General features: G+C 35.6%; 1 protein-coding gene across 10 annotated transcripts in view; it reads right to left on the bottom strand.

Annotated features, from left to right (window-relative positions):
- UIMC1 (ubiquitin interaction motif containing 1) overlaps nucleotides 1–25,549 on the bottom strand; it is an 80,921-nt gene that overhangs the window by 17,735 nt on the left and 37,637 nt on the right. For 5 of the 10 annotated variants that reach the window (XM_011362224.2, XM_023531868.1, XM_023531871.1 and 2 more), the window contains 8 exons: nucleotides 24,574–24,698; nucleotides 24,266–24,355; nucleotides 23,748–23,853; nucleotides 22,691–23,430; nucleotides 16,942–17,006; nucleotides 14,909–14,985; nucleotides 11,169–11,272; nucleotides 6,375–6,528 (listed from right to left, as the gene is read on the bottom strand). In XM_011362224.2, the coding sequence (XP_011360526.1) occupies nucleotides 6,375–6,528; nucleotides 11,169–11,272; nucleotides 14,909–14,985; nucleotides 16,942–17,006; nucleotides 22,691–23,430; nucleotides 23,748–23,853; nucleotides 24,266–24,355; nucleotides 24,574–24,698 (1,461 nt within the window). The remainder of the gene's footprint in view (nucleotides 1–6,374; nucleotides 6,529–11,168; nucleotides 11,273–14,908; nucleotides 14,986–16,941; nucleotides 17,007–22,690; nucleotides 23,431–23,747; nucleotides 23,854–24,265; nucleotides 24,356–24,573; nucleotides 24,699–25,549) is intronic. The other 5 variants (XM_011362226.2, XM_023531869.1, XM_023531873.1 and 2 more) reach the window with 3 other exon arrangements.

Raw genomic sequence — 25,549 nt, 5'->3', positions numbered from 1 at the left:
AGGAAGGGAGGAAGGAAGGAAGGAAGGAAGGAAGGAAGGAAGGAAGGAAGGAAGGAAGGAAGGAAAACAAACAAAACTCTGTCAACTGAAAATTCTATATTCAGTGAAAATATCTTTCAAGAATGATGGTGAAATCAAGACATTTTCAGATAATGAGAATACTAAGGAAGTTTGTTGCTAGTAACCCACACTATAAAAAATGCTAACAGCAATTCCTCAGGCTGAAGGGGAATGACATGACATGCATGCACTCAGATCATCAGAAAGAACTGAAAAGTATCAGAAATGGTAAATACCTGGTAAATGTAAAAGACTATTTTCATTTTAATTCTTTAAAATACACAAGGCTGTTTAAAGCAAAACTATAAACTGTTTTATGGGGTTTATAATATATGCAGATGTACATATGACAACTATGCATAAAAGAAAGGGGAGGGTAGTAAATGGACCTGTACAGTTACAAGATTTCTACAGTGTTCATAAAGTGGTAGTTGCTCTACGTAGACTGTGAAAAGTTTACCTTCCCTAGAGTAGCCACTAAAAATGCAGAGGTATGGCCAAAAAAAAAAGCAATTTTATAACATATTTGAATAATCAAAAGAAGATATGAACAAAAAAACAGGAAGAAACAAAATGGACAAACAAAAAACAATAAAATGGCAGACCTATATCCAACCACATCAATAATTAAATGTTAATTAACTAAATTTCCAATTAAAAATTAGAGATTGTCAGGGGTGGTTCCATAGAGTAGTGGTTAGCATGTCTGCTTTACATGCAGAAGGTCTTGCGTTTGAGCCCCAGAGGAGCTACGGCCCATACCCTGGGTGCGCCAGGCCCCTCGGGGGTGTGCCAGGCCTAGGGTGTGCGCTGCAAGTGCATGGGAGGAGATGCCCCACCTTTAGAGATCTAGTTCTTAAGGGGAGACGGCAACATCCATAGGTCAGGGGTGGAAGTGCGGGGGCAGGGGGGAGAGAATTAAAAAAAAATTAGAGATTGTCAGAATAGGTAAAAAGCATGAGCCAGTGGTCATGAGACATACTTTATTTATGAGACGCACTTTAAAAATAAAAATACAAATATATTAAAAGTAAATGAATGGAAAAAGATATCCAGGCAAACAATATACATAAAAAGCTGAAATTGCTAGAACCACATCCAGCTGTTCTAGCAGATGAAATACACATCAAAAGAAAGATATTACCAGAGATAAAGTTGGAAACTAAACAACATACTTACAAGCTGGCTCTAAAATATATACAAAAATGCATATGGCTAGAAGATCCATAGCAATCTTAAAAAGAATAAAGGTATTTGACTTCAAGACTTACTATGAAGCTACTGTAGTCAAGATATTTGTGGTATAGGCATAAGTAAAAACAAATAGATCAATGAACTGTAACAGAGAACCAGGACACAAGTCCTCACTTATATAGTCATCTGAATTTCTACAAAGGCAGGCAAGAAATCCAATGAAAGAGAAGTCTTTTTTTCAACAAATGATGCTGGAATAACTAGATATCCATATGGAAGAAATAAACCTCAACCCTGACCGCATGTCATATACAAAAATTAACTTGATGTATCATAAACCTAAAAAGAAAATAAAAACCATAAAAGAAAAAAATCGATAAATTAGATTTCATCTTAAAACTTCTGCTCATCAAGACACCATTAAGACAATGAATAGGCAAGTCACAGATTACAGGAAAATATCTGTACAACACATATTTGACAAATGAATGGTATATTCAGGACATATGAAAAACTCCTGTCTCAATAATAAAAAGTCAATCCAATTTTCTAGTATATAGCAGGTGCTCATAAATGGTAGCTATTGTTGGTTAAAATTAAGTATGACTTATAAAGACCTGGCAAATTAAACCCTTTTACTTAATGGAAAAATAATATCTTGCTATCAAGTGTTTCTTTATATTAGAACCTTATAAAAATCCTTAGTAGCAAGTCAGTCTGTGAATGAATAGTCAATCTCCACAGCCACCATATAAGTAATTCTGATAGTTCAACTGATCCTTTGATTTTGCACACAAGCTTTTACAGAGGTGACTTATGTCACACTGACTCTTCACTAGGACATAGTGTAAATCCATCAAACTGTTTCTTCTATGAAAAGCTGAGAAGGTCAATTCTGATGAGATGAGATTTCATACTTGCATTCAAGGGTGAAGGATTCTAGTACTCTGCCTTCCTAAAACTGCCTGAGGCTTCCATGGTCTCCTCAAACTATCCCCTGACTGCGGATGTCCCCATCTCTACACATGGTAAGGCAGAACACAAGAATAAAGAAGGTGGCTAGCTAACACTGGAGTCAGGCATGGCTCCAATTCTGCTGCTTATTAATTAACTGTCTGATGCTGGACAAGTACTAAACCTACCTTTTTGATACTAGTTTTCTCACAGGTAAATTGGAGATAATAACAACACTTACTCTCTAAGGTAATTATAGTCCTGACTGCAGCTCTAAGATAGTTCTAATGGAGATGGCTGATCTAATATTAATTCCTTGACCTTTCTTCTTTTTAAAATGTTCTAAAAGCCTAAATTTAAAAGTATGACTAGATCATGAAGTGAGAGAACTTCTCTAAAGTGGTTTTTAGCTGTTAATATTCCTTTACCATATAATGCTTTGAGTATTAACTCGGGTGTTAATAAGAGCTCTTTTATTTTTCAAGAAAGGAATAAGCACATTTGGGGGGGAAAAACTGCTAAAAGAAATCTAGAGACCCACTCTTCAGCAGCAAAGCACAGTAAGTAGAGGTAAGCAAAGACAGAGTCAATGTTAAGAATAATAAGATAAAGAAGAGCAAAGTCACTGAGGATGTGGACTGCATTCAGACTTCCATTTCACAGGCCACATCATACACAACTTTATTAATGTGCCATAGTGAAGGCAATATGAAGAAATGTTCCACAGAAAGGCTGAACAAGTTTTCAGAAGACAACTAAGACGACTCCTGTGCCAGGCCTCTTACCTCTTAGCTTCCTCCTTTCATCATCAATGGTAATGAATTCTTTACCTTTTTCTCCTTCCTGCCCACTCCCCACTTAATTCTGCATGGATTCCAATACTCTTTTTCCCATATCAGTACCATGTCTATTCACACCGATTAGATCTTTCTGCAGGATCAGCACTGCTTCTGCTTCAAGAAATAAAAGCTTTGACAGCATTCACACAAGGGGGTTGCTGTCCCAGGCTACATAAATCTGGAAACTTAGTAAAAACTAATGAGTGGGTGATAAAAATCTGAAAAGCACCTTTGAAGCAGAAGGCAAATGACTTATAAAGAACTTATATAAATTGATAAGAAAAATACTAAGAATCCAAAAGATACTTAGGCAAAGCTCAAAGAACAAGTTTTCAAAGAAAAAATACAAACTGGCTTAAAAATTTTTTTTCAACTTTACTACTAATCAAAGAAATATAAAGTACAATGAATGCCACTGAATACCCATAAATATGTTATGCTTTTTTTTAAAAGAATACTTCTCAGTATTTGGAATGATATGATGAAAGAAACACTCTCATATGCTACTAGTGAGAATTTAAATGAGTATAACCTTCCAGAAAGCAATCTGAAAACTTTTTACATATAATCCAGTAATTCCACTTTTAGTAATACCATTTAAAGAAATAACTAATTGGAAATTCAGACAATTTATCCATTACAAGGATAGTCAATCTCTATTAGCAGTGACTAAGAATAGTCACTGCTATTTTAGATGCATATTTTAATAGGAAAAAAAAAAGGTTAAAAATCCCATTGATATTAGGGAACACTGAAGTATGTTCTTTTTCTCACCATCTGTGAATGGTTAGTCCTTCCATTTTACCACTTCAACCCCCAGCACCTAGCACAATACTTCACTAATACCACAAAAATTTTTGTTAGCTTAAAACACTATACAAAGCCAATTAATCAATGACTTAAGATAGTATAATTTTATACACAGAAACATGAACACACACATAAAAGACACGAATGCTAAACTTATAACTGACCTAATTCTACCACAATTTGGAATAAACTCAATTCCATGAGATTGCAGAAGTGAGTATTAGATTGCATTTTAATGTAACAGTAGTAATCAGAATCTACAGTCATTCCCCTTTGTCCTTTCTCTTTCTTCCTGCCTGGAACACAGATGTGAGGTCTAGAGATGCAGCAGCCATCTTAAAATCATAAGTCAAGAAGCCAGAAGTAATAGGCTGTAGAGCCAGAAAAGAAAAACCTAAGTTCTTATTATATCACTGAGCCACTGCCTCACTCCAGACATCTTGTTATGTGAGACAAAGACACACTACACATTAAACCCATTGTTATTAGTGTTTATCACTTTGACTATCTAATAATTCTGACAAGAAGGTCATCTATTTCTAGAGCTCAAGGGGCATTCAGCTTCTCAAACTCATTTATTTATGGACCTCAATTCCTACTAGACGGTTGACTCAGACAACTAATACCAGTTGAGTAAGCATGTTCAGTGAGATATTGTCTCTTCCTTCTCTGGTCACCAAATGCCCAGCCCCAGAATTCTTTCAGGCACTAGATAGAACTCTGCTAAAATCACACTAAAAGGCGATGTCAAATCAAAACAGCATCTAGAATCCCAGGCCTTCAGTGCTTTTCTATTAAAAAGCTGATGACCAGATTTAGGTCTTCGCTTTTCACTGCATTTAAAAGACTACAATGCTATTCATAAATATCTTTAAAAATGATGTCAAAATCTGTGACCTAGTAATTCCACTATTGGGAGTAGTTAGTAACAGCAGCTGAAAGTTTTGTGCTGGACAGCGTGCTAAGCACTTTGCTTAAAATCTCATTTAACTTCACAAAAATTGAATAAGGTCATTACAATTATTTGACAGAAGCTTGGAAACCAACACAAGGTCACACACTAATAAGTGACAAAGATGGAATTCAACCTCAGATTGATTGGACTCCAGAGCCTATCTTTTTTTAATACCACCTAAACCAGGAATATACCCTTGGGAAATAACCTCAAAATACAGCAACAACTTTAGGCATAAGGAGCTCAGTGTCATGTAAGTACAACATGGCAAAGCATTCTAAATACACAACACTTAAATAAATTGAAGCAAATCAGATTACAAAATATTATGTAGGCATCAAAGATATTTTTACATCTAACTTTTAGTGACTCATGGAGGAAATTTCATGCTGTAAGTAGAAAAAGCAAAATACAAAATTTTACATATAGTCAGGTCTCAACTATATAGAAAATAAATCTGCACATGGAAAGATCTAAATTTACTGCTAAATAAAAAAAGACAAGTTGCAGAATAATATATATACAGCATGGCCCCACTTACGTAAATAGTGCCTGACTCATTTTAAGTATTCAATAAATGTAAGCCATTATGATGATGATGATGATACTTTGATAATACTTTTTATTTTTATAATACTTTATAATCATAAAAATCAACAAATTTATTTAAATAATAAGCTACAGCACTTCTTTATTTAATACATAAAAAGTGTACTACTTTAGGAAAATTAAATAACATGTGCCTTTCTTTACTAGAAATATTAACTTATAAAATAACTCATAATTATACAAGTTCAGATTAAATACTTCTAACTTATAGGAATCGAGTAGCACTGAGAAAAATGTGGCAACGATACCAATCATCTAAGGTATGGTTATATTCAGTATGTTGGACCACACAAAACTGTGCTGATAGTATTATATTTAGAGTTTAAAGTCATAGAGAGAAAGGCAAGATCGGGGTGGTACTTCAAGGGCTATGTTGAACAAGCAGATTCCCTTGGCCAGTATCTTACACTACTAAAACTAAGGCTTTGGATGCATTCTTCAAGAGATAATCAATAGCTGCAGGGTGATACAGCAGACACATATTGGACATGAATGGAAATTACGAATATTTTTCAGCTGCTGTCTTTAGGTAGAATTTACACACAAACAACAAACACACAACCCCACGAGGAACTTATTTTGAAGGAAAAATGGGCAACTCTTAAACTTAGTTCCTCAAGTTCCATAAGGGTCTTAATATTTGAATATTTAAGTTGAAATGCACAGTCTGTGGCATCACATTGATTTCTGGCCTATCTACAGCAAAGAATAAATTGAAATGTTAAAAAATGAAAGATTTTTCCCTTCCCTTTCTCCTCAGGTATGTGCAACAAAACAATATACCTCCCAAAGTAATATAGAACATTAAAAATGCTGAAAATTTGAAAACAAAACAGAAAACCAACAGCTACAACTCTGAAGAAGAGTTGTCTGTTTTTCTTGCACTGTACTGTGTAAGATTACAAAACCATCACACAGACAAAGAAGAGTTTGGCTGTTCTGTAAGTCTTTACCTGTTTCTTGCCCCATTAGCCCATTGCAGTACATGGCATGTTGTTCAATCTTTGTGGGTGGGAAGCCTTGGTCACATAGTGGGCAGGATACCTTGGTATTGGCTGAGAAGGTAGAAGTACATATTTCCTTCTCAGTATCTTCCCTGTTACCAACCTGAAGAATATGACAAATGGCAATTTTAACAGCTTTACTTTATAAAATATATTTCCCCCCAAGAGACTTCATCCCACACTTCATTTACTTTCAAAGAGACAACATCAATTAGTTTGCCAAATTCAGGACTAAGGGTTGAAAGATACAATAATATTGTTAATACTTACTCAGTGCCTGCCTACTATGTGCTAATAAGCACTCTGCATATTAATACTCATTTAATCCTCATAATAATCTTAAAAAGGTATTAACATACTCTTTTACACATGAGAAAAGCATTGTCCAAAACAGTAAGGCAACTTAACCAAAGTTACAAAGCAAATAAGTAGCAGAGCTAAAATTCAAACCAAGGACTTAGCTGATTTCAAAAACTGAGGGCATTCCTCTCTATCATGCTGCAAGTCACTGTCCTCATTGGGTCAATATACTGTGTTTGCGGTGTTTCAGCAGTCTGTGTATCAACAATATCTTAAAAAAGAACAGCAATCTCACAAAAGAACTGTGATACTGTAAGTGACTTCAGACATAAGGAAGTTAGAAAACAAAAGAGCTCTAAGCAAAAGCAGCACAACTAAAATTTAAGAACCTAGTCTTCAGCTTAAACCAGTAAGATATACCACCTCCTATGTTTTACTTGTGTCTTTTGGATTGAAAGAGGAAATACAACTAAAACTCAAATATTTAAGACAGCCAAATAATCATTAAGACAATTCTGCCGAAACCATTCTTATACCTTATCTCTCTTACCCCTCTGTGTTCTATAGTCACCATTTTTCCTACAGTTGCCAGTATCTCTCAGAGGCAGTTTTATTTTACCTTTACAGGTCAGAACTAAGAACTCTACGGTGATTAATTCAACAGTATGCGTGAACACTGCAGCACTACTGTCTAATACATGCTTCAAAAGAGAGCATGTCCTACCCAATCAATGTGAAACTGTCCTGCATAGCCACTACTTCCATTTAAGTGCAAGGAGCACCCGAGCTGTCATTATGCCTTACTATGGGGAAAAAATAAACCATCTTCTGGTACAAGAATAAAACAGGACCAAAAAAGCAAAGGGTAGATCATTTGAGCTCTGAGACAACTGTTTTTGTGTGTGTGTGTTTTTTCTTTTTATTCTCTTTAAATTTAGGCCATCCTCAAAATCTACTGCATATGAATGTGATCTAGCAGAGAGGGAAACAGGCCATCTAAATACCAAGTTAAAGAGTTTCCACAATTGCCAGAAGATGTTTTCAATATGCCTGCTTTTTACTTAAGAAAACATATTCTGAAAGGGAAAAAAGGGAAGATGAGAAAGGAACAATCAGTGGTTGAGTTCCTATACTGTGCCAGGCTTGAGCATGCATTTTCCACATCCATCCCTCACAACCCAACTGACCAAGGTACCAGTAGCTTCAGTATTACAGAAGAAGAAATTGAGGCTTGGAAAGGTAAAGTAACCTACTGATCACAAAATTAGTAAGTAGGAAATCTAGATCCAAACCTAGGCCTGTGTGGCATCAAAACCTTCAGTATTTCCATTCTACCACAGTGTGGCAAACGTAAAAAAGCACCTCCTCTCACATCGTTTCTGGAAGCTGACTCTGCCAGGAATTGAGAGACTATATGGTTCTATTATTCTCTTCTAGAAAGTGGGGAGAGTCAAGTGGGTCTAGAAGTTCTAGGTGTTGTTTATTCCAAGTTTAGTCACTAAGCTTCTCACAAATCCAGGTTCCTCTGTTCATAAGTTTTACAATGAAAAGTTGTCCTGTGCATGCAAAGTCATTTGAACAGAGGGGAGAAAAATCAATATACCTTAAAAGTTGCAAGTAGTCTTGAGCTACTACTAAAAGTTAGTGGCAATCGAGCAATTACTAGGCATTCTAAGGTTCGCTAAGCACAGAAATGTTATGTTATATGACAGGCATGTCATAGTGCTCACACCCTGCACTATATATCCTTTGTATTCATCATCAGTTCTATAAAATGTGGAGAATGTACCTTCAACTATTAATGTATTCAAGAGGGAGTAGTCTGTCTATTATTGTCTTACTGTGAATACAAGACCACTTACAATCACACTCATAGGCAACCCAGAAGGTTTCTGAACATTTTTATATTAAAGTAAATAATGAAGGAACCTCAAGAAAAAAAATACAAGCAAAGCAGCATTTATTAGGACTATGTAGTCAGGGATTTATTTGGTCTCTGTGAGTGATTTCTACTTCTTTTAAAATACTATACAGCCATTTCTCAAAAGAGGTAGCTGGACACTGAATCTTGATCTCTTAAAGGTCTTTTACCTTCTGGCCTCAAAAGAAACTTCACCTCAAGAAATGAACCCAGTGAAAATAAAAGTATGTCCCACAAATCACCAACCCCCACCTGTCTCATGTCTAGAAAGCTGCTAAGATCTTTCCGCTCTTACCCTAGGACTCTTATCACAGTTTACTTAAAAACCAACTGATTAAACCGACTGTTTGATTCTAAATAACACATATTAACTCTTCTGAAAACAGATTATCTGAGACTCCAACTAAAGGAAACTCTCAGGGAAGAAAATATTATTTCTAAAGGAACGTGACCACTGCAGGACATCAAATCAAGAGGGATTATAGTTCTGCCACAGATATTCATTCCAAATACCTTAGATACTGTTGAGCAATTCTGTCATTAGTAGGGTAATATCACTGAACAGACACAATACATTAAAAGCAATAAATAATAACTGTTCTACATCATACTTCTACTTGTGCCAGATCTCTACTATGTCTTATATTCTTTATCTAATTTAATCTTCAGAGAAACCCACTGAATGTCTCCATTTTACATACGAAGAACTAAAATTCACAAAAGCATTTCTCTTATATGCTCCCCTAATGCCCTAGGCATTAAAATGTGAGACCACATTATAATTTTAAGGACAGAGATTTTTTTTTTCTTATATCTCCAGAGTCTAAAACAATGACTAGATCCCAGTATATTAATTATAATATCTGCTAAATAAATTAATAAAATGATTAATTAAATAATTTGCCCAAGGTCATAGTTAAGTGGTGGGATTGGATTTGAAGTCATGTCTTCTAATTCCAATGCTCAAGCTCCTTGCACTACACCAAATCACCTGTCAATAAACAAGAAATCTTAGGACTAATGACCCTATGCATAGATTCTAAGAGCAAGAGTCCATACCCATTATACAACCTTTGTGCAAATAAAATGTACAGATTCTATCTTTCTAATAAATAACTTGTAACCAGTAAGAAATTACTCAACTTAAAAACTACAGCATCTCTAACTTCTTTTAATAGAAATTTTAATACTATTCAGAGACATCCACAGATACAGCAAAGAACAACACAAAAGGAGGACACTCAATGTGAGAAAGGCCATACAATTCCATCCATTTAATGTGTAGTGGTGCAGATATATACACTATAAATCTAAATAGGGTTCATGCTCTTTGCCCTAAACAAAGAGCAGTCTCCTTTGTAGTCATGGATGAGTAAGAAATCAGCCTTGATTAACTAAAGGCTTGCAAGGCTTCTTCTGTATATTAGGATGACTGTGTTAGCTACACTCTTTCCCCATCCCCATTTGGAAGGTTCTGGCCCCTCCCAAGGAAAAGGACCTGAGGCCACTGGACCTGGGGCCATTTCAACATTTATCTAGCAGGGTCTGTCCTCAGTCACTCTGCTGCAGGGAGTGTCATCATCTTTTCAACCACCACTGGCATCAGGGAATCTTGGTCTGTCAGTTGTGACAGATCAGGTTCCAGGGAACCAAGCAGTGCACATGATTCGTGAAAGCAGAATTCCTATCCAGTTACCTGCTGCGCAGAAACTAGGGAAGGGACCTAACTTCTACTGTTAAAGCTGTTTTCAAAAAACCTAGAGTATAAAAAGGAATAAGAGATGTAGCCCTTTAAGGTACTCAGGATAAAATAGTATTTACAAAGGTAACCAAAATCTTTATTTCCACAAAAACATTAGTTTAATTCTCAGACTGCTTTACACAACAACATATTTTAAAGACTTTAAATTCATTAAATGAATTCTTGATAATTAAATGTTTTCAGTCTCAATATAAAAAATATACACTGAGAACCTTACCCAGATGTATGACCTTGTATCAATCAGCTTTATGGTTAATGTCAGATATGTGAAGTCAGGAAAGGTAATACTGCAAATAGACATTTGCTTATTTTATCACAGTCATGTTCTGACTCTGCATTTCTGATCATGTCTAGGGCTGATATTTCTCTCATAATATAGTGATGATTTCCAAGACACTTCATCTCTGCTATTTCAGTATAGAATAGAAAATACTCCAGACTTTAGACAAATCAGTGTTCAAATTCTAGTTCTACCATTATTAGCAGTTTGAATTTGAACAAATTACTTAAATATCCTAAGCTTCCATTTCCCCATCAAAAATAAAAATAATAAAGTATATTAAAGTACTCAAGAAATGGTAACTACTGCTATTTTTAGAAACAATGCTGAACTGATCTTAACTATAAGAATCTCTGACAGGATAAGTATTCCAAAAGCTACAATGCTCTGCCACCTAAATCTTTTTAGCCAAGGTCAATGTAGCATCAGAGGACTAGCAGTAGAAAGAAAACACTGAAAAAAATTATAGAGAATATTCACCTCTTCATCTGCCATTATAATTCTTACTTCATCCAGGGTCTCTCTGCTACCTGGAGAGACTTCTCTTTCAAGGTCAAAAGTTTCAGGGGAACTTAGCTGTGTCTCTGTAATTAAAAAATTGAAATCTCATTAACTTTCATTTTGTATTTTCATAGTTAATTTTCCTAAATTTACTATGTCCCCTAAAGCTTAAGGTATACTAATATTGTGGTGGCAAGACAGATCTAGCTTGTTTCTTCTTTAAAGCTTTATAAGGCATAATATACGTACAACAGAATTCACCGATTTTCAGTATATAATTCGATGTTTTGACAAATATATACAATTTATACATGGTATCATTTATACCATGTAATTACCACCACAATCAAGATATAAAACATTTCCAGCATCCCAAAAAGTTCTCCCTTTCTAGGACCCCAAAAGTGTACCCTCCCATTTGGCTCTTTGCAATGACCAATCTACTATACATTCCTATAGTTTTGCCTTTTCTAAAATGTCATACAGTATGTCATCTTTTGTGTCTTCTTTCATTTAGGATAATGTGTTTGAGAAGCATCCATGTTGTTACATTTATCAGTAGTTCATCCCTTCTGACTGCTAAGTAGTATTCCACTGTATGGATATATCGCAGTTTATTTATCCATTCATCAGTTTGGCTTCTTTACATCATACTTGTGGTTTTAAAGTATATTTACTTTGACAGAAAACAAAAATCTGTCAATGTTAGTTCTAAGGTTAAAGGGATGATTAGAGACAAACACTTGAAGCAGAAGTAGAAAATATACTCCCAACAAAGATAATATATTCTTTAAGCAGCATCTATTCATTCGATAGTACCTGAACAAGTATTTATTCAACAACAAGTTCCAGGCAATGTGAAGCTACTAGCAACATAGAGATATAATATGGGGTCCCTCACAGTCTCACAGGTCCAGGGGTCAGCATACTATATAGCTCGTGGGCCAAATCCAGCAAGCTGCCTGTTTTTGTTAATAAATTTTTATTGAAACACATCCATACTCATTCTTCTTTACATTGTCTAAGGTTTTTTGTTTGTTTGTTTGTTTTCCTCTAAAATGGCAGAGTTGAATGGTTTTAACAGAGACTGTATGGCCCACGAAGCCTAAATATTTACTATCTAGTCTTTTATAGAAAAACTTTGCCAATCTCTGGTCTAGACCTCTACCTCTTAATATAATAAAAGAAGAGTAACTATATTTCGAAGAAGGACAATAAATCTGGAAAAGAAATTTATCTCAGGACACATAGCCAGTAAGCTTTCTGTTATCTACACCATACATCTAACTGGTACTTCTGTGCTTCACACATACAATGGCCGGCCAATGTTGGGCACATAAAGTACCCATAAGATATTGAGGTATCTTCTCAAATATCAAATAAAAATTAAATACATTTCTAGTGTTAACTATGTTTTAATAAATCTTTAATTTTTTGAAAATTGAATACACAATGATTTTACCACCTTCTTGGGAAAAGGATTACAGTGCATAAACTTCAAAACCTTCTTTGTCAAGTTTCCCTGAGAGAGATTATTAAAAAAGATATTCAGTCTATTAAAAAATAATAGCCACTCACTGCTTGCACTACTGTAATAATAAGTCTTTAATTAAGCTTTACTGTGAATGGCTGAAATATTCAACTATAAAGACACTGTAAGAGGGCATTAGTTTCTTAGAAATAAACAATGCTAGTATCATGCACAATATGGGCATAAGGCTATAATTCTGCTTTTTTCGACAAGTCAATAACTCTAAAAAGATGTTATAATTTTGCATATCAGACTCCTGGAACTGTCAGAAATATGTAAAATGAAACAAGTAAGATGAACTACTGCATTCAATCTGTGTTTCAACTATTTAGAATAAAATTTTTGGACAATTTAGATGCATAGCTTCTAAATTATATTTTTAGAAGAATTACATAGAGACTCAGGAGTCCAGCTCCATGGAGGAGTTACACTTTTGTAGCAAAATGGAAACCTTTTGCAATCTCTCTTAGAAGTGGTTTATGTCAGCAAATAGTTGGACTTAATTTAATTAGCAAGCTAATGACAGCAAGTCATGATCATAAAAGTTATCTAAACTCAGTCATGAAGCATTTGCTTTTTCCTCTCTCATTAACTAGGGCTTTCAAGATTATTGTTATTTATAGGTTCTTCCTGCATAAGATCCGAGGGTGACATCATATGCCATCATCCTAAACAGACTGAGTGACTTCCAAGCAGGATGGTATAAATCAGCAGTCCCAGACAGAGAGCGGGTAGAGCTTTCTTTTCACAAAGATGGCACAGCATTCCTGACTGCTCCTGCCGAAACTGGAGCACTTGATAGTTGGGTCTCTTAGGTATCCAAATACATTTCAAATGAATTAAGAAACCACTTTCAATAAAAACCAACATAGTTAAACTTTAAAAATAAGGAAGACCATTATGACATGCTGCCAAAAGTTTTAAAATATTTGCAGCCCTTCATAATTTTCTTATTTTGGTTTCTTTCAAGTTTTTCCCCACAGAAATTCAAACTTAGTTTATATGAGTCTTTCGGACCCTAACAGGTTATATGAGACCAAAGGGAAAACTAGATATAACTTATAGTAACGTCTGTACAACATCTGCTGCTCAAAGAGTTTAAACATTAATAGGAAGTCCTTCAATCTCACATGAATGAGGTTACTGAAATATAATAGGCCCTACTTTTAAGAAAAGCCAAAAAGAAAATACAAGCTAGAACAAATTCCTTAGAAGTAGTGGCTCATATCACAAAATAATTCTTCGTAGTATACAATGATTCAACTCAAGAGTTCTCTTGAATAGTGGGTATCTTTGTTCACTTAAAATTATTTGTTTATCAAAATCTATTCATATGCATCTTTGAATGAACAGCTCTTGTACCTAAAGAAAGGTACGTCTTTTCATCTCTATGATTAAGAAAACACAAAGTACAGTACTTAACCAGATTAAGTGTCTGAGTTAAAATATAAGTCAATGACAGACCTGTGCACAATATTCAATTTCTTGATTCCCTATTTAGCGATCCCCAACCCTTTTGGCACCAGGGACTGGTGCTCCTATGAGAATCTAATGCCTGATGATCTGAGGTGAAGCTGAGGCAGTGATGCTAGCGCTGGGGAGCGACTGCAAATATAGATGAAGCTTCACTTGCTTGCCTACCTCTCACCTCCTGCTGTGAGACCTGGTTCTTAACAAGTCACACACTGGTACCAGTCCACAGCCCAGGGGTTGGGACCCCTTCCTTTGTAATATTCTGTGAATGGCAATGTGAAACAAACTAGTAAAAGCTCTTGAGAAAAGCATGCTAAATGACAGGCATGTGAAGACAGCCCAACTTTGAGAATCCATAAACCAAAATATAAAATTATCTTGGCTCTGAATGTACAATTAAATGCTATTCCTGATGCTTTTGCTGCATAACTGATGAAGCTGGTAAACAAACAAACAGACAAAAGAGCCAAGTTAATTTCAAAACCTCAAATATCTCTAAGAGAAAAGATTGAAAATCAGAGCCAATAACAATTTTAAAAAAGCATGTATATGCATATGTGTATACATATGTATGTATGTGAAGATATACACACACACATATCGATCATGCATAAATCCCCTGGGAGTAGGTTGAAAAAGTCATAAAAATTAATATGCACAAAAAGGTAGACAGCGAGGGATCAGAAATGCTGTAAAATCACAGTGAGGTGCTTACCGGGACACACAGTGATTTCCTCTGCAGAATCCTCTGACATAAGGACTGAGCTTCTCTTATTGGTCAAAGCAGTAATGCTGAAAAAGAACCAAACCCCAAGTGAATTCCCAGTAAAATAAACCAGAACACAGGACCAAAAGCAATAAATTGTTCACAGAGCCACAGGTAATCTGATACCTTCTGTCCAATACTATAAAAGCACAACAAGGAAACAAAGAATCAGTAGTAAAAACTCCAGGCCAGAAATAGACGAAATAAACATGCTTACAACTTTGGTTCCAGTGAAATCACTCAATGAAAAGAACCCCTTTCTGGAATCTTCATAAAGGAAGGCTGAGGGTAAGAACTATCTATGAATACCACAGAAGACAAAAACTCCACTCTGATACAAGGATGTCAAAGGTGTTTTATAGTCTCTATCTCAGCCTTCTGAATGAAGGCTAGAGATTTGTAAACTCATAACAGAAGATATGGTGATTCTCCTGACAACACATTAGCTTTTCCTGCACCTTGCAGCTAAATTTCCTCTTTATCTCAAGATGTGGCTTTCGAAGCAACAAAAATAAGATACAATTCCAAACCGCCTACAGCAAAAATCTGTGCACACAATGGCTCCCCTCATCCGACCTTCTCGTTTACCCTGCCTGTTCATGGAGTACAGTCTCTTCCTGACACAGGAACATGTGACTGAGAGATCTGAGCATCCAAGCTAACCCCCTCATGCTTCATAGAGCTTTACGATTAGTTTGATCAAGTATGCAAGAGGACGCAAATCCTCACATCAACCAAGAACTATAGAGAGGAGGAAATACCCACCGATTCATGATAAATAACTAAATCCTGATAGGAAACCACAAGTGATTTCTCTCTCTAAATAAAACATCTCATAGCATTTGTTATAAACTCAAGCCAGACATAGTTTACTTTGCAGGTAACATTAGGGCTCTATTCAAAGGGTCCATCATGAAACAATTTGCTGACATTTATAAAATGGGCTAATCAATCTGAAGTCAAACCACATTGCCTGCAATTCTAACTCTCTCCTGGTGACAAAGTGTATAATCATTTATTAAAACCTACATCTGCTCTGCACAAGGCTCATTACAACAAAGCAGAGAGGCCTGCAGGAAGCGGAAGGTCTAGTCCAGTTAAAACCACTTCCAAAACTGTCTTAACAACAAGAAAATCAAACCAAAGCCATATTTTTAAGTTCAGGAAGAAATACTTAGTACTATTAACTTAACAAAAAGCCTAAGATCACCAACTAAATTACAGCAAATGGCAATCAGGCCTCAATTTCCATATGGGAGATGAAGGTCACTCGACACAAGATTAAGCTCTTGAGTAATCCCCAAAGATCAACTATTGGATAAAGTAATTAGAAGCCTGATCCAGTTAATAGTACAGTTTGTAACCAATCAACTACTATATATTGTTAAACTGAGAATACCTAAGAAGTAAACCCATCAATCAACGATCCAGATTGAGGAGGTAAGGCAAATACAACCATTTAAAAGGAAGATGTGATACAATCGGATTAAAAGTGGCATAGGACAGGGAGTGATACAGGTTCTGTGTGGCCTGAATAATATGAAGGCTTCAAAGAGGAGGTTAAGTCTTAAGAGCAGACTTATAAAATGTATATGGTTTGGATATGTATATAAAATAAACGAGCAGAGGGAACAAAGGGGATAGGAGAACTAGAAGGACCATAAAAAAAAATCAGTCTAGAGTCTTCAAACAGACATAGGACCCTAACATAGTTAGAGAGTAGCTTGATGTAACCACTTTCCAGGAACAGTGTAAAAGGGATTTGTGACAAGAAAAACCAAGATTTCTTCTACTTAAATATTCTGGGCTTCTATGAGATGCATATATGAGAACTGGGCGATAATGATTTCTCCTAGTCTGTGTTTATAAAAGAGCTTAAAAATCCCTGGCAAACTGTCTCCATACAGTTTCATTCATGTGGTTCATCTCTCTTATTCTGGCACCAGAGAAGAACTGAGACCTGTAACAACATATAATCTTACCTTTGTGAGACAGGTACAGAGTTTCCTTCTTCAAAAGTTTCTTCAACAAATAGCCCTTGGGAAGACTGCAAAGAAATACGTAACATTCTAAATATGCAGGCAAAGATGAACTAAAGTTTCTCTTCCTTCTTTTTAAAAAAATTAATTGTTCACCATTATCATCAGCAAGTAGCAATAAGAATAAAACACAACATTAAGTCAGTAAGTTTCAATAAAAAAAGAGCATATCCTGTGGAGTGAGAAGACTGAGATTTAAATCACAGATGAATCACCTATGAACTCTGTAATCTTGGGTAAGTCACATCTGAATGTTTCCTCGTCTTAAAATGAGTATTAACAATTGCCTCACAGAATGTTATTGTGAGAATTAAACAAGATATAAGATACGCTTTGTAAAACTCAACAGCACTTTGCCTGAAATATTAATTGGTGAGTCAAATGAATTATGATTTCAGAAAAGCAGTTATAAAGCTTTTGTTGTGGAAGGAGAAAATATAAAGTCCAGTTTTCAATGGAAATACTGAGTTGGGAAAAACACTCCATGACTTTCTCTAGGCACAACCAAGTTATAACATAGAACATCCTAAAGGGAAAGTTATAAAAACTCCTTTTGCTACTAATCTGCCACTATGATTTTAGTATCTGGCTACAGGAACATCTTTTAAGAAATGTAGCAAATAGGAACTGAATAAGGAAAAGATTATTTTCTTTGATTAATGGTAGAGCTGGTGCAAATGTCAACTCATTAAATGTAGGTGCACAAAGGAACTCAGAAAAAGCAGCTACTGCTGACACAGGTGGACTTCTGAGTAAGTGCCTGGGCTGTGAGGTTTCTTCCAATAGAAAAGCTTACTGACTGAAGTCTACAGGGTCTCCTAACAGGATATAAATAACCTCAAAAAGTCAGGCATCTCTCTACCACTCAGGTAAATGATGAAATATACTAAAAACCAGGAAGCCCTTCAATCAAAGGGATGATAAAACTGTACAATGATCAAGAATGTAGCCATTATAAAAAATAGAGTTGAATAAAACCATCCAAAGAACTAAAATACAACAGCAATAAATACTTCATCTATTTGTTTGAACTCAAGTAGTGACAAAACTTTCATTCCTAAAAGCACACAAAAAAAAGTAAATACTGACATCTAGTGTCCATTTAATAGAATTTTACCTCCTTAGAATGACTTGCTGACTAAGCCTTGGGCTTCAGAAGTAATCAGGACACTAAGTTTTAAGATACCTCCACCTCTATCTTAGGCTAAAAGCATGTCTCTATCTTTCCCAAAGTTTAAAAAAAATAATAAGTATACACCTATTAATCCCAGGCTCATGCTAATCACTTACATGCATTATCTCCTTTAATCCTCACAAGAAACTTTTGAGGCAAAAACTATTAAATTATTTTAGAAATGAGGAAAGTAAAACTCTTGACAGGTTAAATAATTTGCTGAAAATCAGAGTTGTTGAATAGTGGAACTGGGATCTGACTCCAAAATCCATGCTCTAACCGCTACTGTTAGGTTGTTTACTCAAATGATCTTCCCAACCACTTCAATGTATCCCAAGAACGTCTGTCTTCATTTCAATAAATCATTTTTAATTTTTAAACTTAAACCTCAAGCATACTAGGAATGTAACCTGAAGGAAACTGTGGCCAAATCAAGACAAAACACTCTGTCTAAAGAAATAATGTTAATACAAAAAGAATAGTTTGCAAAAAATTTAAAAAGAAAAACCAAAGATCCAGAATCAAGCAGTGTCTTCAATATCATGGCCTAGGAAGTTAAGGTGAACAGACACATCACCTGGTCACTATAGAAATGTCTTCTGTTGTCAAGCACTGGTAGCTTATCAAGTCTTCCCACAGACTGAATCATCCCTTAAAATTTCTATTTTCTGATTACTATTTCAGCCTTCCATATACCTCACTCTAGAAGGAGTTACAGTAAATGGTGGACCTGAGTACTAAGGTCACAGAAAACGTCTCTCTTCCATAATAAATTAATAAACTGTCATTTGGTGTACATGTCAGCTTGAAGTTTGGTTAGTCAAAGTCAGTTCTCACACCCCTACACAATTTGCTCATTTCTGGGAAACAAATTCCAGTATCTGAACTGAAAAATTAAGGATCAGACACTGAAGTAGTGACCATATAGATATACTACCCCTCTATCTCCCTGCTGTATGGTCATCAAGATGACCTTTCCATCTGCACTGACAACTTCTCTATTATCTCGCTAATGCCAGAAAGCAGTTATTGTCTAATTCTAAAGCTTTTATAACCTTCATATAGACTAAGCAATTTTCCCCAGGGTGAATGTTTTTCTGAGTCCCTATTTCTGGGACTGTCTTGCTATCTCAATACAACCAAGTCTCAAATGTGGGCAGCTCCAGCAAAGCCAAAATCAATATAAAAATGTTTAATAAAACATAACTTCTACCCACAGTTCCTGAAAGCAAAAGATCAAGAGGTGAAATTACAATCATTAACACCTTCATTATTTGCCTATAAAATTATTAAGTTTGTCTGTTTTTTAAAGATACTATTCTGTGTTAGCAAGGATGCAATGAAGTAGGCATTCTTATACACTGCTGGAAGGAAGGAATAAAATTTGAGCAACCTTTCTGAAAAGCAATCTGGCAATAAATAGCAGGTCTTTTTATAATGTTCATAACTCTTGTAACCAAGAATTTTTCTGGTTCCCTATTCTTAAGGACACTACTCTTAAATAAAGTTTTATTTAGAAAGATGTTTATAACAACCAAAAATATCCAGCCATAAAAAAATAGTTAAAATATTTATGGTAAACTCATAGGCCAGGACATTAGGTAGTCATTAAAAATGAAATCTATAAATAATTTTAACATTATAAGAAAATGTTTATAAAATGTTAACTTTAAAATGCAAAAATATAAAAATATCACCTAAAGCATACAAAAAAAAAGTATAGAAAAAAAATGAAGGAATATATCACTGGATGGTATGACTGTGGATGCTTACAACTTGATTCTTCAAACTTTTCAGTATTTTTCAATAGTTCTAAGTGATATCTAAAATTAATTTTAATGACTACACTGGATACTTACTAGGTTGTTGTCCAGGTCTCCTTTAACTGAGGACCGCCCCCACCCCTCCCACTGCATTATACCAGTAGGCTCATTGCCATTTGTACAATTTGACACATACCTCCTTCAGGCCATAGCCAACAGGGCCAGTAAGGGCTATTAACCCCAAATGGGCCATAAGTCCTTTCCCAGAAATTTGAAATTGAAACTAGAAGAGAGTAAATCTCCTGTAACCTGTATTCAGTGTTTTCTACCTACCACATGAAACAGAGAAGCAAAGGAAGACAGTATGTAGGAAGAAAAATGAAGCAGATACAATACAGCGTTGAGATACAGAAAAATTACAGATGGCTTTCTAGACCCAGTACCTTCTCCAGGCTTGGTTACCGTCCTGTTCTAGAATTTATGAGGCACTCTGTTTCCTTATGATAAAGTCCTCTTTTTAATTAACCTAGCTTGATTTGGTTTGTTGTAGCCAAACAGTAGCAATTAATAATACTATTTGCAGTATTTGGTGGCCTGTCCATGAAGTAAGAAAACTTCAAAGCAGCCAGCCACTAGGTTCTGACCATGTCTAAGCTATTCCAAAGGCACTGCTTTCAAACCTTGGAACCTGACACAAGTGTATGCTCTGGAACTCAACCCTGGTATCTTTCAAGCTAACAACATGAATTACAGTAAGTCATGTGTTCACTCTGTGGAGTTAATTTATACTTTTAAGGGGAAGCATCTCTAAATTGCAAAGAACTAAGAAACAACACATGTTATCACAAGCGTTACTTAACTTTCCTTTGGAAAAGAGGCAAGTCTCTAGAATTGTTAAGAAAACTGCTTTCTCATCCATATAACAATCTTTCCATAATGTGGATGAAGAAGGATCCTAGGGAAGAAGATCCCCATAGGAATGCTGAATGACTAACCTCCTGGTCCCCAAGAGCGAACTACCATTTACTGAGTGTCCTAAGTATTATACTAGGCATTTTATATAATTTAATCATAAAACTATTCAAAAATTATGACTTTCTATTTTACAGATGTAAAAACTGAGACTCAGAGGTTAAATGGCTTGCTCAAAAGTACAGTTACAAAAACAAAAAAGTCAAAATTCCAACTCCAAATTCATGCTTTCTATACTATGCCATGAAATTTCTCATGGCTACCATTTCTTGAATCTTTATCATAGACAGAACAGGATAACACCAAAATAAAGCCAAAAATTGAGAATCCTATAACAGAAATAGTATAGTCATAAAACAAAATATTCTTTATATTTATAAAGAGTTTGAAATGTGATTGCTTTTTTAGTATTCAGAGAAAAATTGAATATAAGCTTTCATATATAATATAAACTAGGTATGTCAGAAAAAGACTAAAAAAGCAACCTAAATGTCCCCAAACAAGGGACTGTTTTCAGTAAATTACAAAAAATCACAAGCAAAATTGGAAATCAACCATTATGTGGGAGAAAAAATAAACTGGAAAATTATCTGTACTTCCTATCACAAAGGACCCCTTTCCCTAATACACAAAGATTCCCTAATACACAAAGAATGCCTACAAACTAAGAAAAAAAGTGTTTAAAAAGAAAAATGCACATAATATCTAAACACAGAAAAGGAAATACAAATGAGTCTCAACTACACACATAATAAGAAATATGCAAATTAAGACTGCATTTGAGATAATACTTTTCATCTCTCAGATTAGCAGAGATCAAGAGGTCCTGATAATACTTTATTGGTATGGGTATGGGGAAGCTTGGACTTACACATTGCAGTGAGTATAAATTTATACCACCTCATTGGAAGGCAATTTGACAATGGCTAACAAAACTGAAAATGCATATATACTTTGATCCATCAATTACATCTACGACAAATTATTCTACAAACATCTCCCATGTGAATGAAACATCTTCTATATAAGAATAATCACTACAGTAGAGTAATAGTAAAATATTGGAAATAACCTAAATATCCACCAATAGAAGCAATGGATAAAATAAACTCAGAGTCTCTTCCAAAAAAAAAAGAAATTATTAATATTGTGTTATGTAATGATCTCATAGAGTTACTAAATGAAAAAAGCAAGGTACAGAATAATGTGTAGAGTATGCTGAGATCTATGTAAAAGAAGTTGCTTGCACTACATAAAATATCTTGGAACGATACACTAGAAACTAGCAATAAAGGTTGACTCCAGGGATTGGAACTGGTTAGCTGGGGAGTGGGATAGGAGACAGACTTTGTATCTTTTTGAGTTTTGAGCCATGTGAACATTATTATACATTCAGAAACTTTTTAGAAAAATTTTAAAACAAAAAATTAATCATGGCACATCTATATGATATAGAATGTTTTTAAGGATAGTTAATAAATAGGAAAAGATCTAAGGCAAACTATTAAGTAGGGGAAAGGAACAAAGCTTAAACAGAAGAGTCTTCATTTTGTTAAAAGATTAAAAAGAAAAAAATATTTTTATATGCATAGAAATGATGTTTCTTGGTGCTGAGATTATGGATAATTTTTTCTTCTTTACACTCCTGTACTTTCCTAATTTTCTATAGTGAGCATGTGTTGTTAAAAATAAGGGGAGAAAGACGACAAAAAGAACAAATAGCTAAAATCTTTGTTTAATCTGTGAATAAATCATCCTTAATCACAGCATCACTGGCCCTTACCTGACCATGACTGGTTGTTGGTTCTTCCTCCAACAAAAGTTTCTCTTTCAAGCTTTTAATTGGGCTTTCTTGGAAATCCTTGATTTTTGAGTGCCAGACAGATGCCCTAGACTCCTGCCTCTCCTCCTCTTTGTCTTCATCTCCCATATCTTCTGAGATGCCTTCATTTTTTTCACTAGCCTGATCTCCTTGGCCACATTCATTCTGGATCAGAGAAGGAGGTCTAGGTAACACTGGTTCCCCAAACCCTTTTTTCTTAAAGAGCTGCCTTTGAGCCATTTTCAGGCTCTTTTGATAAACCTCCAACTGGCAGAGAATGACCTTGGTATATTGGTTAGGGTCCACTCCGGCAGGGCAGAATGGAATACCCCAGAAGTAGTGCACAGTGCCCCCACTGTCCTGGAGACCTTTGGCATCTACTGAGGTAGGCAAACCGTGCCTAGATGTGTCCCCCCTACCCTGGGCAGCTTCGTGAAAAACACAACCCCTCCCAGTACTTTCCTGTGGCTTCCCACACTGTGTGTGCTCAGCCAAGTGGCCAGTACATCTGTCAAAACATTTAACGTTCTCATTCTCAAACACTGGCTGGCTTGACTGGTCCCAGCTTCCTGAGCTGCCAGAGACCGGCTCCTCTTCAGTGTTTTCAGTGTGGTCCCAAGGCTCCTCTCTTTCCTCAGCCTCGTTTCCCTGACTGATATATGAGCCTTTAAACAGTGATGGAGGTACCAGCTGCCATGTGCCTGTAGGTATTTGAGAAAAAGTAGGGCTAAGGACAAACTGTATTTTTATTAAGAGGGCTTGGTAAGTTCTCACTTACCAAGAATTATATAATGTGGGTAAAAAAGAAAAGGGTCTTCTTTGGGTTTAACCAAATGTTGGCTTTTCCTTGGAGATAAAAGTATCCTAGATATTAGTGAGATCTCAACTACTTTTTGATTATATCTCTTTAATACCACCAAAGGGATTTTGGGAATTTCTATACATCTATTCTTAGCATGAGATCCCTGTGATATGGTTATACTTGATGAGTGCAAGGAGTCAGAACAGGGAGACATGCCTTCAGTGGTCCCAGAGTCTGTGGTTTTCTCTTGGTGGGACTGTGAAGATGGTCCAGTGGACAGAGGTCGAGATCTGGTAGCAGAAGCATCAGAAGGCCGGCAACTCTGAAACAAGTGATCCCACACCAGACCAGGTTTATTATTAAAATAACTATACATGAAGGGTCACAGGAAGGACAAAAAGGAAAGGCCACTGTCCCTGAGAGATTCTCCTCTTTAAAATGTAGATGCTCTACTCAAATGAATTCCACAATGTGTACTGAATGCCTACTATGTGCAAAGTGCTGTACTAGATCACTATACTAAACCCTTTTCTAACATAGAGAAGTAGATGGCATAAACAGCTCAGGACCTGCAACTGACAAATATCTTTCACATTTAAAACAACTTTACACATATTCGAATCACAATTTAACATTATTTGAAAAAAATTTAAACTACCCATTCTTTCTCTCCAAAACCCACCTCTGATTCTCATTCCCTTTGCTCTCCCCATAAAACCGGGGAGGGTAAGCACCTTATCTTGCCCCTTTTGGTTTCTTGGTAATGGTAACTCTTTCCAGAAGCTGCCAACTACAATGTCTCTCTTAAGCCATGGACTGAAAACCTGTAAGGTGGAAGAAAACTCTTTCATATAGAATTAACAAAAACATTTCAAATTGGGTTCACCAACAATTCAACATGGGCTCTGAAAATTATTATGGGAAATATTAGTTGAAAACCCTATGAACTATTATAGCTAGTTCCTGATGCAATCATAACACCACAGAAGTAAAATAATGCTGTTTATCATGCCTCACAAACTTTTCAACACAGCATATTTACATTCAGGCTTTCTGCAATGGCTTTCCTCAAGAGCTCTTCTTCTTCCTCCTCCTGGCTGTTCACCTCCCTAGCTTCCTGCTCACTCATTTTGAGAGCCAGAGCAAACTGTTCTTCTTCTGTCATTTCTGTAAGAGGATAGAGAAAGAGAAGGGAGGGACACCACAAACATTGAGTAAACATGAAGGCAAGGAATAGAATTATTAAACTTTTCAAGTGAAGACACTACAGACCATTTAGTACAAGTTTATAATCTTATAAATGTGAAAAGCCCCAAAAGGTAAGGTGCTGGCCAAGATCAGTATCAGAAGTTACAAGAATCCTGGGTTAACTAGATTGTGAGTTCCCATGAAGGCAGAGTTTTTGCCTGTTTTGTTCACTGTTGTATCTCCAACAACTAACAGAGTGTCTGGCACCTAGTAGATACTCAAATATTTGGTGAATAAATAAACAGAGGAACAGACTTCCACTCCAGGACTTTTTGCTACATATCACACCGCTTTATGTTCAACACTTAACCAGACTATTTTTATTTATCAGAATCCTCTTAATTACCCAGTCGAAAAAACCATCCCTACTGACCAGAATGTGATACTATTTCCCATTAAAAGTAATGAGGGTACCTTGGAGAAATGACTGATTCCAAGTCTAAAGCTAGAAATGTGGAAGATGAGCTAGAATATCTGACATATGCATGAGCAAAGAAATCTATCGGACACTACTAGGATGATATCAAAAGAACTTAAGAGTCAATTTAAAAAGGTTCTCGCTGGCCAAAAATGGAAATGCAGCATCAATAAAAATAAGAATGCAGTGAATTAAAAATATTAAATATGTTTGAATCTATGCATTCATATTGATACTTTTTTAAAAAATTGGTCATTGTTGAAGAATGTTAATCAGTCATTCTGAAAACTGTTAAATAAAAGAATAGAGAATCAAAAAAAAAAAAAAGAAAATCAAGCTTTTGTCCTACCCT

The sequence above is a fragment of the Pteropus vampyrus genome, unplaced genomic scaffold, assembly GCF_000151845.1.
Source record: "Pteropus vampyrus isolate Shadow unplaced genomic scaffold, Pvam_2.0 Scaffold74, whole genome shotgun sequence".
Lineage (NCBI taxonomy): Eukaryota > Metazoa > Chordata > Mammalia > Chiroptera > Pteropodidae > Pteropus > Pteropus vampyrus.
The sequence above is the reverse complement of the archived record's forward strand: the minus strand, read 5'-3'. Positions and strand labels throughout refer to the sequence as shown.